The sequence below is a fragment of the Ictidomys tridecemlineatus genome, chromosome 11 (genome assembly GCF_052094955.1).
Source record: "Ictidomys tridecemlineatus isolate mIctTri1 chromosome 11, mIctTri1.hap1, whole genome shotgun sequence".
NCBI classification, from domain to species: domain Eukaryota; kingdom Metazoa; phylum Chordata; class Mammalia; order Rodentia; family Sciuridae; genus Ictidomys; species Ictidomys tridecemlineatus.
In genome coordinates this window covers 126,184,725-126,197,623 of record NC_135487.1, presented here as the reverse complement: position 1 = coordinate 126,197,623, position 12,899 = coordinate 126,184,725, and the positions used below count along the sequence as shown (strand labels likewise).

At 50.4% G+C, this 12,899-nt stretch overlaps 2 protein-coding genes across 3 annotated transcripts; one reads left to right on the top strand and one right to left on the bottom strand.

Moving 5' to 3' along the window:
- The first annotated feature begins 380 nt into the window (after nucleotides 1-380).
- Nucleotides 381-3,426, top strand: Naxe (NAD(P)HX epimerase). Of its 2 annotated transcripts, none has more exons than XM_005331395.5 (6): nucleotides 381-613; nucleotides 712-820; nucleotides 940-1,050; nucleotides 1,134-1,247; nucleotides 2,540-2,687; nucleotides 3,236-3,426. In XM_005331395.5, exons 1-6 carry the CDS (start codon nucleotides 390-392, stop codon nucleotides 3,373-3,375), a joined length of 846 nt encoding a protein of 281 aa, XP_005331452.3. In that variant the 5' UTR covers nucleotides 381-389; the 3' UTR covers nucleotides 3,376-3,426. The 2 variants fall into 2 exon arrangements, with proteins under 2 accessions (XP_005331452.3, XP_005331451.5); XM_005331394.5 differs by having other exon boundaries at nucleotides 382-613; nucleotides 3,173-3,426.
- A 446-nt stretch (nucleotides 3,427-3,872) lies between these two features.
- Gpatch4 (G-patch domain containing 4) lies at nucleotides 3,873-12,428 on the bottom strand. The gene is made up of 8 exons (XM_005331396.5): nucleotides 11,988-12,428; nucleotides 8,944-9,072; nucleotides 8,406-8,479; nucleotides 8,218-8,310; nucleotides 8,035-8,118; nucleotides 5,766-5,857; nucleotides 5,357-5,407; nucleotides 3,873-5,150 (listed from the first exon to the last, which is right to left on the bottom strand). The coding sequence occupies exons 2-8, from the start codon at nucleotides 9,020-9,022 to the stop codon at nucleotides 4,376-4,378; spliced, it is 1,248 nt and encodes a 415-aa protein (XP_005331453.3). The 5' UTR covers nucleotides 9,023-9,072; nucleotides 11,988-12,428; the 3' UTR covers nucleotides 3,873-4,375.
- Nucleotides 12,429-12,899: the final 471 nt, after the last annotated feature.

The window sequence follows — 12,899 nt, the reverse complement described above, 5'->3', positions numbered from 1 at the left end:
ATTAGGTAAATATGAACATGAGCTGGATGCGGGTCCTCCCTTCCCCGGTGTGTGTCTGCGGCCCCGCCACCAGGAGGCCCAAGTCCCCCCAGCAGGTCCAGCGGCCGCCGCGCTCACAGCCAGGCAGAGCTGGAGAATCGCGGGTCACTCCCCGAGGCCTTCAGTACGTCCACGAGTAGGAGACGAGTCCACGCTCTCGGGAAGGGCTGGGCTCCGGCGGTCACTGAAGGCGCACGGGAGTCCGGCCTCGGGCGGGGCGGACCCGAATCCCGCGGCCGGGGGCAGAGCGGCCGGAGCGCAGAGCTCCGCGCGCCGCCCGCCGCCAAGCCACTTCCGGAGCCTGCGCCGCGGCCGGGCCTCTCCGGGTGGGAGGAGCGCCGCGCCTGCGCATGAACTACTGGGCCGGGCCGGAGGCGCGCGCCTGCGAGCTGATGTCGGGGCTGCGGGCGCTGCTGGGCTTCGGGCTGCTGGTTGCCGGCTCACGCCTGCCTCGAGTCAGAAGTCAGGCCGGCGCCTGCCGCGCGGGCCCCACGTGGTGGGGAACGCAGCGGCTGAGCGTGGGTGGGCCCCGGGACCCAGAGGCCATGGCGAGCACCGCGGTAAAGTACCTGAGGTAGGCGAGGCCGGGGGCGGGCACGCGGTGGACGGCTGTCCTCGGGCCGGCGCCTCGTGACACCCGAGGGCAGGATCTCAGGTTAGGGCTTCCCTCAGCCAGGAGGAGGCCCAGGCCGTGGACCAGGAGTTGTTCAACGAGTACCAGTTCAGCGTGGACCAACTTATGGAGCTGGCTGGGCTGAGCTGCGCTACAGCCATTGCCAAGGTCAGTGGCACAACCCGCGATCTCCGGGAGGAGCAAGGTGTCACACTCCCGAGCATAAAGGATAGGAGCTGGCCCAACTGGTCTGTTACTGCCTGAAAACCCTTTGACTCTGCCTTCAGGCATATCCCTCCTCGTCCATGGCCAGGAACCCCCCTACTGTCCTGGTCATCTGTGGCCCCGGCAATAACGGAGGAGACGGTTTGGTCTGCGCTAGACACCTCAAACTCTTTGTGAGTATGTGGGGAGGAGCCCTGGGGGAGGGCTTTAGGGTTCTGGGATCTGAAGTGAAATTGCCACTTCCCTTTGCATTTAGGGTTACCAGCCAACCATCTATTACCCCAAAAGGCCCAACAAACCACTCTTCTCTGCACTGGTGACTCAGTGCCAGAAAATGGACATCCCTTTCCTTGGTGAAATGCCCCCAGAGGTAGGTGGCTTCATTCAATAGCCCATCTCCCCAGTAACCACTCCAGGCTCTGCTTTCTGCCCATTTCCAGGCGGAGCTCACTTACCCAGTCCCAGCACAGAACATGCCTAAAGGATGCTATTTGAATAGAAGTGGTAGCCCCTCCTCCTCCACAAGGTGTTCTCATATGAGTCCCCAATGCCACCACTTTTACAGCTTTCTTCCCCAGTCCCTTTGTAATCAGATCCTCTTCCCCTTGCATGCTGTAAACATGATTTGTCCCTCTTTGGCTGGAGTAACTGCCTCACTCTAAATCTTTTCTGCAGGTGCATGAGTTTTTTATTAGAAAAATTCTTAACACATTTTGCAGACAAGGATACAGAGTTGCAGTTAAATGGTTTGCCAAAATCACAGAATTGAATCATGGCAGAGCTGAGACCAGAAATTGGGCCCTCCTGATTGTGTCCTGGGCTCTTCTGCACTGTAGCCTCTCCAGTGGCAAGCACTCAGAAAATGTGTGTGAACTCAGCTTGGCCTGAATCCGCGGCCATGCCCCCCTTTCTCTAGTATGCCCTTTGTTGGTGCACTTCTATAATCCCAGCACCTTGGGAGGCTGAGACAGGAGGATTGCAAGTTCAAAGCCAGACTCAGCAATGGTGAGGCACTAAGCAACTTAAGTGAGACCCCGTCTCTAAATAAAATACCAAATAGGGCTGGGGATGTGGCTCAGTGGCCAAGTGCCCTGAGTTCAATCCCTGGTACCACCCCCCAAAAAAAATTAAAATAAATAAACAAGCAGGGCATGGTGGCAAATGCCTGTAATTCCAGTGGCTTGGAATAATAAGGCAGGAGGATCCCAAGTTCAAAGCCAGCCTCAGCAATTTAGCAAGGGTTCTATGCAACTTGGTGAGACCCGTCTCAAAAAATAAAAAAGGGACTGGGCCTGGGGCTCGCCTGGCATGTGTCAGGCACTGGGTTTGATCCTCAGCACCACATAAAAATAAAGGAATTGTGTCTACCTACAATTAAAAAAATATACTTATAAGTAAAAGGACTGGGGAATGTGGCTCAGTAGTTAAACACCCCTGGTTTCAATCTCTGGTATAAATAAATAGGGCTGGAGAGGTAGCTCAATGTTAGAGCACCCCAAGGTTCAATTCCTAGTGCCAAGGGGGAAAAAAAAAAGATGGCTTTGAGTGAGATAGTTTCTGTGCCTCTGAGTGCTCCGTGGATACAGAAGACAGCCCTCCCCAGTTAAGGCTCTCTGTGCAGCTGCTGGTCTGACATCCTTGCCTTTTCCTGCTCCACCACAGCCCATGATGATTGATGAGCTGTACGAGTTGGTGGTGGATGCCATCTTTGGCTTCAGCTTCAAGGGTGATGTTCGGGAGCCATTCCGCAGCATCCTGAGTGTCCTCAGTGGACTCACTGTGCCGATTGCCAGCATCGACATTCCCTCAGGTGCTGGGACCCAGAAGGTTGGGGGAATTGGGGCTCTACCCTCTGTCACAAAGCAGGTACCTTGGAATCCTGATTGTTGAGCCAGAGCTCGGACCAGGTCTAAAATGACGAGTATAGAGGGGTTGAACACAGCTTTCCAGGTCCCACATTTTTTAGGGCTGAGGAGGAGTTCACATGCTGGCCCCATGAAGAAAACAAAGCCCAGAGGTATCTGGAGCTCCTATGGTGACAGTTCCTCCAGCAAGGACTGAAGGGGCATCCCAGTCCTTAAGACTAGGGTAAATCGGGCTGGGGCTGGAGCTCAGCAGTGGAGCACTAGCTAGCGTGTGCGAGGTCCTGGGTTTGATCCTCAGCACCACATAAAAGGTATTGTGTCCAATTACAACTAAGTTAAAAAAAAAAAAAAAGGCTAGGGTAAAGCGAAGTGAAGAAGGGGACTAGACCTATGGCCTCTTCCACACTTCTGAGCATCACCCTCTTTTCAGGATGGGATGTGGAGAAGGGAAACTCTGGAGGGATTCAGCCAGACTTGCTCATCTCTCTGACAGCACCTAAAAAGTCTGCTACCCAGTTCACTGGTCGCTACCATTACTTGGGAGGTCGTTTTGTACCACCTGCTCTGGAAAAGAAGTATCAGCTGAACCTGCCATCCTACCCGGACACTGAATGCGTCTACCGCCTGCAGTGAGGCAGGTGGGTGGGAATTCTCCTCAATAAAGACTCAGTGCCTTTCCCAGAACTGTTGTCCTGGGAGTTCTTCTGGATATAACGATTAATGGGTGGTGGTATTGCCTCTCTGGGGGTACAGAACAGGCAAGAGAGGTCATGTGGCATTTAGAAAAAAAAGATAATTAACTAGTTGTCAAGTCAGATGTGCTGTTTTTCATACACAAGTGACACTTATCCATTTGAGACAGCGAGCTGAATGCTGTCTTTAAGCTACTTCCATTTACATTAATGTAGCAAGACTCCAGGAGGTTAACAGAAGGAACTTCTTCAAAAGACTTCAAGGAAATTTCTTTTTCTTTTTTATGGTACTGGGGATTGGACCCAAAGCCTCTAACATGCTACACAAGCATTCTACTACTGATCAGATCCCCACCCGTTTTTAGTTGTGTGTACCACACCTTGTATTCAGGACCTTCCAAGGCTGGAATTAAAGATGCCAATTTGTATGTACCTGTAGGCTGGGAGCTCAAGTTCGTATTTATTTATAGTCAATTGGTATAGTGTTAGAAACAAGCAACCTATGAGCTGAATATAGCCCATAACCCCAAATTTGTTCTTCTTAGCCTTCATGATATTTAAAAGCTAAGACCTTTCCCATAAGTCTGCATTTTGGCGTATTTTGGTAGGGATGCGCCTGTCTATATTCCTGTTCCCACTGCCCCTGTCTACCTTGTTCCTTAGCTGCCTGGCTCCTGGAGGCACTCGAGTTCATGTCTCTGGGTTGGAGGCTGCAGGGAGAGTAGGAGAGACCACGTCCACTCCCTTGACTAAGACGCGGCACTTGTCTCCAGCAGGAGACTGCTGTCCCTGAGCTCAGTTTCCTCTTTGGAAGGGGTTCCTCCTGTAGGATGCTGATCCTGGTCTCGGAGGCTACAACTGAAAAGGAACTACTCCAGCTTGAGAGGCCTTCAGTCTCTCTTCCTCTGTTTCTTCTTTGTGGTGCTCTGGTCAGTGCTGACTCACCTTCTCTCCTCCCCGAGTTGCTGCCGCCTCCTCTTCTTACCTCTGTTCTCTATTTCCTCAGTCCTGTCATTGTCACCCTCACAGCTTACCTCTGAGACCTCCTCCTCTTTCCTGCACCGCTGTCTCTTCTTCTTGCTTCTGTTACCGCAGGGCGAGCTTCCTGCTTCCCTGGCTGCACCCTCTAGAGCAGTCTCCTCCTGGTCCCCATCAGCCACGCTCAAGTCCTCCTCATGCCATTGCTTTTTCTTTTTCTTGTCTCTGTGGCAGAGGTCCCTGTGCGCTCTGCTCGTCACCTCCTTTCTCCCGACACCACTTGCAGGATCCTTCCCTCTTCCTTCTCCACCCAACACCCCCAACTCTTCCTCCCCCTCCTCCCCTTCATGGTGCTGCCTCTTCTTCTTCTTCTTCCTTTTCTTAAGAGACTGACGGGCTTGCTCTCTGTTCCCAGGTTCCTCGAGCCCCCTGGGCCCCACGGCCTCGTCCTCTCCACTCCCTCTCTCATCTGAGACCTCTTCTTGATGTCGTCTTTTCTTCTTTTTACTTTTCCTGGTGCTATGCTCAGTGTGTTCTGGGTGCTCCTCATCCACACTCTGCTCAGTTGCTCTAGGCTCTTTCTGTTTCCTTTTCTTTTTTGGGGGGTTGGGAGGCTGGCTTTCAGACTGTGGCTGAGAGGCCTCAGAGACCTGGCCTTTAAGACGAGCCAGGAAGGCCTGCTCCTGGGCCTCTAGCCGAGCAAGCTTGGCCTTCATTGTGATCCCAAGACGTGCAGCCCTGAAACAGAGTGTCAGCAAGGGTATTGGGAGTTGGACCTATCCTTAGGCCTGCAGGGAAAGTTGGGGCTTGGGCAGAGAACTACCTATTTTCAGGCAGTATATGGGTAGACAGCAAGAATTATTTCTTTGGGGTAGAAATAATCAAAAGGTAGCACAGGCTTGGTAGGCAGAAAGGAAGGGAGCCCAGAAGTGACTACTACTTACTTGTGTGCCGTTCGCCCCTCGCAGGCCTGGAGCAGCATCTCATCAGTCAGGCTGGGGGCAGATGAGGAGTTACAGATTGGCAGAAAGGCTTGACCTCTCCTTCCCTCTAAAATGTTTCTTTAACACTGAGATTTTTGTTCAAGACCTGGCATTTTTTTTTTTTAATATTTACTTTTTCGTAATAGGTGGACACAATATCTCTGTGTTATTTTTATGTGGTGCTGAGGATTGAACCTAGCGTTCCACACATGGTAGCCACAACCCAGGCCCAAGACCTGGCACTTTCTGAAGTGCTAAGGACATACTAATTAATACAACTCAATTCCACCCCCAAGAAACCCAGGCAGGCACTGAACTCGGCTCTTTCTCCCTCCCCACCCCCGCCCACCATGCTAAAGTGGACTCTCACATCTTTGGGGGCCTGGGCCCCTGGCTGTCGTCATCACTGCTGCTCTCCAAGTTTCTGTCTGGCTTCTCTCCACCCGAAGTCAGCGTGGCCGTCTAGGAGGGATGAAGTGCGTGGACATGGCCCACTCAACACCACTACCACCCCTCTTCCTGTGTGGAAGCCTCCCAGGAATTCATAGCCTAGGCAGGAATTTGCTAGCCCCCAACTTGCTCCTTGCAGAGCCACAGGCACGGGGGGCCTGCATACTTCAACCTGGCAGAAGGTGGACTGCAGCTGCTGGAGGCAAGCAACCTTGGGCTCCTAGCTGGCTGGTGGGCAGAACAGACAGGATGGGAGTGCTCTGGGTCATCAGACCGTCACAGAACAGGTGCCAACAACTGACAACAAAGATGGCATCCACCCACCCCCACCCAATACCGACTCACGGCACCTTCATTTAATTAGATTAACTGAGAATCTACAATGGGTACGCTTGGCAAGGAAATTTCGATGCGTCATTCCTACTTGGTAATGGCCCTCAGCATGGGCCAAGGAGCTGGGGATACAAAGTTGAATAAAAATGAGAAGGGTCCAGCCCAGGTGGAGCTACAGGGAAAGGGGTAAGAAATACAGTCCAACATAGGCAGTTATGACGGAAATGCAACCTCTGGTAGAAGAGGGGGGACCAAGTCAGACTTAAGGGCTTGGGAGGGGGTTTCTAAAAGTAACTGATGAGTTAGTCTAGAAGACAAGAAAATCAGCAAAAGGAGAATACGCCTGGCAGAGGGAATAGTACATGCAAAAACCTGCAGGTGGAAGAACACAGTACCTTCAAAGAAAAGAAACATTCTAGTTGGCTAAAGTGTAACTGTCCTCGAGGAACTGGCAACACGTGGGGCTGGAGAAAAGGCAGGGACAAGGCATAAAGGCCCATGTACCCAGCCAGATAAACCTGGACCACACCATCCCAGTCCAAGAAGAGCTGGTGACATGCTGAAAATAGAGCCCACATCCTGGATGTTTTGTAGAGGGTAAAGTGATTGGGGTGGGGAGCGACACTAGGGGTGAAGAGGCTGTTAAAGAAGTGACCATGACATGAACTGGAGTAGTACAACAGAGAGAAACAGAGAGTGGAAAGATCTGCTAGGTAATATGCAAAGCCCTGAGCACATAATAGCCATTCAATGTTAGCTCCCTTCTACTGGTACAGTAAAATCAAACCAGCTGGGTGTGGTGGTGCGCACCTGTAATTTCAGTAACTCAGGAGGCCAAGCAGGAGACGTGATCACAAGTTCAAGGTCAGCCTCAGCAATTTAGTGAGGCTTTAAGCAACTGAGCAATACCATGTCTCAAAAAAGAAATAAAAAGGCTGGGGATGTACTCAGTGTACAGCACCTCTGAATTCTATCCCCAATGCCAAAAAAAACCAAAAAAAAAGTAGACTAGGGCTGGGGTTGTGGCTCAGAGGTAGAGTGCTTGCCTACCATGTGCAAGGCCCTGTGTTCAATCCTCAGCACCACACAAAAATAAATAAAATAAGGGTATTGTGTCCAACTACAACTAAAAAATAAATATTAAAAAAAAAAAAAAAAGAGAGAGAGACCAAACACCAGGGTTCTGGTCCTATTTGCTGTTACTAGCCAACTGGGCTCTTTGGCAAGTTACTTTTCACCCATTTAGCCACATGCAAAATAAGGATGGACTAGATAAATTCTCAGGTCCCCTTTACCTTCTAAGTCCTTTGAATAGACACAGATGCCACCATCTGGACCCTACCCTCCATTCCCTATTACTCCTCCCCCAGTGACTGGCAGGGATCCATGCAGCTGAAGATCTGTATATTTGCAGTATTGGGGATTGAACCCAGCATCTCTCACATGCTAGGCAAGCATTCTGCCACTGAGCTATATCCCCCCTATATTGTTAATATTTGTATGTGTGTGTGTTAGTACTGGATTGAATTCAGGTGCACTCTAGGTTACCTCCCTGGCCCTTTTTGTTTTTTGACATAGGTCTTGCTAAGTTGCCAAGGCAAGCCTAGAACTTATGATCCTCCTGCCTCACCCTCCCAGGTTGCTGAGATTACAGGCATGTGCCACTCATCCAGCTCTGAAGATCTCCATTCTTACTAAGAACTTGGGCAGTCTAAGTTAACCCAGAAAGATGAGCACAGGATCATACTAGGTTATGATGGTCCTGATAATTGGTAAGGCACCCAAAGCAATTGCTCAGGCTCCAAGAGAAGCCAGGAAGGCAAAAAGGATGGCCCTCTCACCCCAGCCTCTAATACCTTCACGAACTTCTGATACAGCATGTTAGGCTTGGGACGATTATGAGAGGTCTCCTTGGAAAGGCGTCTTATCTGCACTCCATCCTGCAGGAAGGTATCAGTGAGTAGGTGACATACCATATGTTCCCTTCCCACCATGTCTCAGGCCCTCCATTTCCTGTGCCTGCCTATCAGAGCTCATACCTGCCCAGTTTCTACTACCAGGTTGGCTGCAGTCTTGTTGAAAAGCTCATTCCACCAGTGGTTTGTGAACTCCTTGGCAGGATCGTGTCCCACCTGCCAGGGGAATAAGTATGAACCTTGAGTACCTGTCCATCAAGCCCTCAAGGGTCCCCTCTCTCGTCCATGCTGACCAGCCTGCCCAGTCTTACCCCATGAGTATCTTGCTTCAGAGTCACCTTGATGGCCTGGGTGATGCCATTCTCCTTCCGGCCTAGTCCTTTGCCTGCAGAGAACAGTGAATACCTTGGCTTATTCTGCAGCCTGCCTTGAGCCACCAGCCACTCCATACATGTCACTCCTTGCCATTGTACACCTTAGCATTTGGGTATACTTTGTCCCTTTTAGAAGGACTTCTAGTCTCATTCTTTCTAGTACCACTCTATGCATTCCCACTGTGTCTAAACCTGAGCTAACCTTCTACCCTGACTCTTCAGGGACAGAGTCCAGGTCCCTCCCTCCCTCCCTCCCTCCCTGGGTCCTCCCAACCACTTCTTGTTATCCACTGTCAAATTTTCCCCATTCTTCTCTCTTCTGAATAAATCAGAAAACTTATTCTTCTGTAAAATTTTCCTTTAAACTACCTTTTCCTCTGACTAAAGGATACAGGGGGTAATCCAGGAGGCCTCTCCCCAAGGCAGAAGGTAGGCAGGGAGTTGGGGATTATGGAAGAGGCTCCATGGGGATAACCTTGAGTCCATCCATGCTTTAGCAGCTGCTCCTCAGCAAACTTCATCCCACGACTCTTGACCTCTGGGGTGATGCTCATGGTGGGCAAAGAGGCTTGGCTTTCACCAGAGGAGGAGAAATGACATCATCCTTTTAAGAGGAAAGAAGAAAGTGCCCATAGCAGCCGTGAACTGTGAGAGGCCATCCTCGCACGTGATTTGAGTTACCTCCCAGGCTGGGTGAGAGGCGCTTGGACACAGCGGTGTAAAAGCCATCCCACACCCTTTCCCAGGTCTGAGGGCTTGTCTGTGCAGAGGCATCCCTGGCCACTGACCTGAAGACCCAATCGCCGGCCCTGACCTTGGGATGCTACCCCCCTTAACCTTCATTGGATGGGATTTTACCTTTAATTTTTTTGTTCCCCCAAAAAAGCTCACTCCCTGGCATGCTCTCCCTCTCTCGTTTGTTTCTTCTGTAAACCTCACCACCGCATTAGGTGGCTGGAGGCGGGAGCTAGGAGAAGCCGTCTCATGAGCTGGAGTTAAAGGTAAATGAAAGTCTGTATCTTTAATTTAAAACTCACTAGCAATTTCTTATGCAATGCATTGAACCTTCTTTTACGAAGCTTGTGCTGGTTGCATGGCAGAATGAACTCTACTCTGGCTGCTCTTGTAAGAATTCTCTTTCCTGAGCTCTCAGGAGAGACAGGAAGGAGGGCCTGTTTCTTCCTGACTGCTCCTGGGGAGCTCCCTGACTGTCCAACACCAACATATCTCAGAGTCAAGAAGGAACGGTGTTGGGGCTGGGGATGTGGCTCAAGCGGTAGCACGCTCGCCTGGCATGCGTGCGGCCCGGGTTGGATCCTCAGCACCATATACCAACAAAGATGTTGTGACCACCGATATCTAAAAAATAAATATTAAAATTCTCTCTTTAAAAAAAAAAAAAAAAAAGAAGGAACGGTGTTAACACTAATGCCTGGATTTATGAAGAGCTCACCACAAAGGTATGCTAATGCTTTCTTAACAGGTAGATTGCACATATTGTCATATAATCTTGACAATTCCAAGATAAGTTATGCTTCCTTTATGAGTTTCTTGCCCGAGCACACAGCTGATGAAAATGGAATAATAGCCCAATCAGCGTGACTCCAGAGTGGTTCCCTATCACTCCATCAATTAGAGGCATTTCTTTACAGTAACTCATGTTGTTCTATTTGAACCCAGAATGGTATTATCCAACTTATATGTAAATTTGCCTCTGAAATGGTTAAAGTGTCTTATCACATAAGACAGTGAAAACTAAGATTATCAATGCTGACTCCAGTTAACTTGTGCTAATATCTGCAGACATTTCATTTATTATAGACATTTCATTTATTGCAGATGACTGTCAAGAATAACTCAGGGTAATTCATACCCTCCCAAAGTGACAACTCTTTTTTGTTGTTATTGTAGACGGACACGATACCTTTATTATTATTTTTTTTTTTTTATTTTTATGTGGTGCTGAGGATCAAACCCAATGCCTCACACATGCTAGGCAAGTGCTCTACTAACGACTAGCCCCCAAAGTGACAACTTTTTTTTTTCAACTTTATTTTATGAGTTTACTTTTCTATACGGTGCTGAGGATTGAATCCAGTGCCTCACATGTGCTAGGCAAGCCCTCTATCACTAAGCTATAACCCCAGTCTCCAAAGTGACAACTCTTAAGGGAAAACTTTTGTTTAAGAAGACATAGTAAGTATCTTTAAAAAAAAAAAAAAGAGAGAGACACACCATTACAGCCACTCCTCCTAAACATAATATGTTAGATTTAAGAATGGTGAGCAGGAGACTGTTGGCCTGTTTTGTAAGCTTGTTTGGAAATATTTAGGGGCAGTTTCTATCTAAGGGGGTTTTTGTGAATCTCTTATCCCCCCTCTTCCATCCCAGCAGAAGAGCCCTGGGGATTCTGCCATTTTTTTTCTAATTCACGTGTAAACATGCATTGCTCTAAGCATTTTCCATTAAACATTAAAAAAAGAAGAATGGTGAGCAGCCCCAGTACAAATTCAGGATGCTTCACATTTCTACTGATAACTTGAAACCATAGCTGCTACCTTATGAGCTTCGACAGAAAGTTTTAAGTAAAAAAATTGCTCTATCTTGTTTCTTGATACCCTAAGACAAGTAAAATTCAAATGCTGAAGCCTTTTAGGCCACCTCAAAACAATCTCCTTTCAGAAGTCATCTCTGATCAATCCCCAGATTTCAAACAATCATATTTTACACATTGCCCATTTACTCTGTACCAGCCTGTTGTTAACTACTTCACATGGATTATCACATTTCACCTGATCAACAACGACATTAGGAAGCGTTATCAGTAATTAAAAACAAAAAAAAAGGAAACAGGGGGCTGGGGTTGTGACTCAGTGGTAGAGCGCTTGCCTCAAACGCATGAGGCCCTGGGTTTGATTCTGAGCACTACATAAAAATAAAGATGCTGTGTCCATCTACAACTGAAAAAAAAAAAAAAAAGCAAACAGACACGCTATTGCCCAAATCAAATAGCTGGCGAGGAGTGGATGCAGGATCGGTAGTCGGGCAATTCCAGAACTGTTGTCCTTAACCACTAGCTCTTCGGTTCCTTACAGCCCCTCTTGCTCTCTGCGGTAAGGCTTACCAAGTCTACCCTTGTCTTGGCAATTCAAAACCACACGCCCTCAATTCAGAAGCAGGCTTTGTTCGCCTGACACGTAGAGCCTCTCCAGAAATCGAGAATGCTTTGGGTCATCTGTCGAACCGAATGACATGCATGGGGATCGCTTTAAACGGACTTCCAATGGGTGCGGGGAAAACTAAGTCTCGGGGGTGCCCCGCGATCCTCGTGAAGGCCGGGCACGCTTGGGGACACTCTCTGCCCAACCTGCCTTCCCAGATGGCGCAGGGCCTCTGTCTTAGAGCAGCCCTGGAGCCGGCTGCTCTTCCCCGGCCTCCAACCTCCAGCTGCAGGGTCTCTCGGGCAGAATTACTCTCCTACCCTCCCAGCTGCTCCTAGCCCGGGGAAGGGAGCCTTACCCTCCTCGAGAGGTGCTCTCCGCGGAAACATGTGCCACGCCTGACTCGGGCGCCGCCATTTTCCCGGAAACCGCGTCCCGGTCCTTCTAGGCTGCGGGGACCATAGAGACGTGAGTGGGCCCTAGGGTCCCAGTCCTCCCAGGAGACACCACTGCGGAAGCCGTCTTGGAGGCTCGGTGCCGTAGACGCTGGGCGCTGGGGTGTGCCTTGCCCCGGGTTCCCTGGGTGGTCCACTTGCTTCCCCCCCGCAGGCCACGAGGGGCAGGGGACTGCGTCGTCACCGAGTCCCCGCGGGATGCCGAGTACAGCTTTGGGCTGCGCCGGGGGCTGCTTGAGCAGGTCGTGGGGCGGCAGGGGGTGGCCGCCGAGCTGTGCTGGACGGGAGTGGACCTCAGCTTTAGGGAACAGTTATTCTGAGACTAGAAATGTCAGTAGGTTCCTCGGACACTCTGTGCCCGCCCACCCCGCCCGGGGTGCCTGGACCTGCCGGTTCCTGGGACTCGGGGAGGCGGGGACGCGAGCCCGCGGGATCCCGCCCGCACGCCTGCCCCGGCCGTTGGGCTTCCCTGTGGACACGAGGGTCTTTGAACAGGGAGGGAGGGAGGACACCGCCAGGAAGCCCGGGAGGAGCCGCACGTGCCGCCGACCGCAGCGGTGCCCAGTGTTCACCGGCCCCGGGTCTCCTGAGCCGCCAGGGAGGACGACAAGTGCCCTCACCCGCCTCCGCACATCCGTCCTCCCAGGGCTTAACGCCCCTGGACACTTGTAAACAGAAAAAAGGAAAAAAAAAGTGCCATTTCACAGTTAGGCCTGGCACCGATACTTAGAATACTATTCCTAGTTCATCCTCCGTGAAGTTTTTCCCCACAAATTTATTTATTTATTTATTTTAGTTTGTGGGCTGAACCCCGG

What these genes read in the sequence shown, in the direction of transcription:
- Naxe (XM_005331394.5), top strand. Translation starts at nt 390, where the DNA reads ATGAACTACTGGGCCGGGCCGGAGGCGCGCGCCTGCGAGCTGATGTCG. An exon ending in TTGGTGAAATGCCCCCAGAG is followed by an intron (nt 1,248 to 2,539) that starts GTAGGTGGCTTC and finishes GCTCCACCACAG; the next exon opens with CCCATGATGATTGATGAGCT. An exon ending in CAGCATCGACATTCCCTCAG is followed by an intron (nt 2,688 to 3,172) that starts GTGCTGGGACCC and finishes CCCTCTTTTCAG; the next exon opens with GATGGGATGTGGAGAAGGGA.
- Gpatch4 (XM_005331396.5), bottom strand. Translation starts at nt 9,022, where the DNA reads ATGAGCATCACCCCAGAGGTCAAGAGTCGTGGGATGAAGTTTGCTGAG. An exon ending in TGAAGCAAGATACTCATGGG is followed by an intron (nt 8,311 to 8,405) that starts GTAAGACTGGGC and finishes TTCCCCTGGCAG; the next exon opens with GTGGGACACGATCCTGCCAA. An exon ending in TGGTAGTAGAAACTGGGCAG is followed by an intron (nt 8,119 to 8,217) that starts GTATGAGCTCTG and finishes ACCTTCCTGCAG; the next exon opens with GATGGAGTGCAGATAAGACG.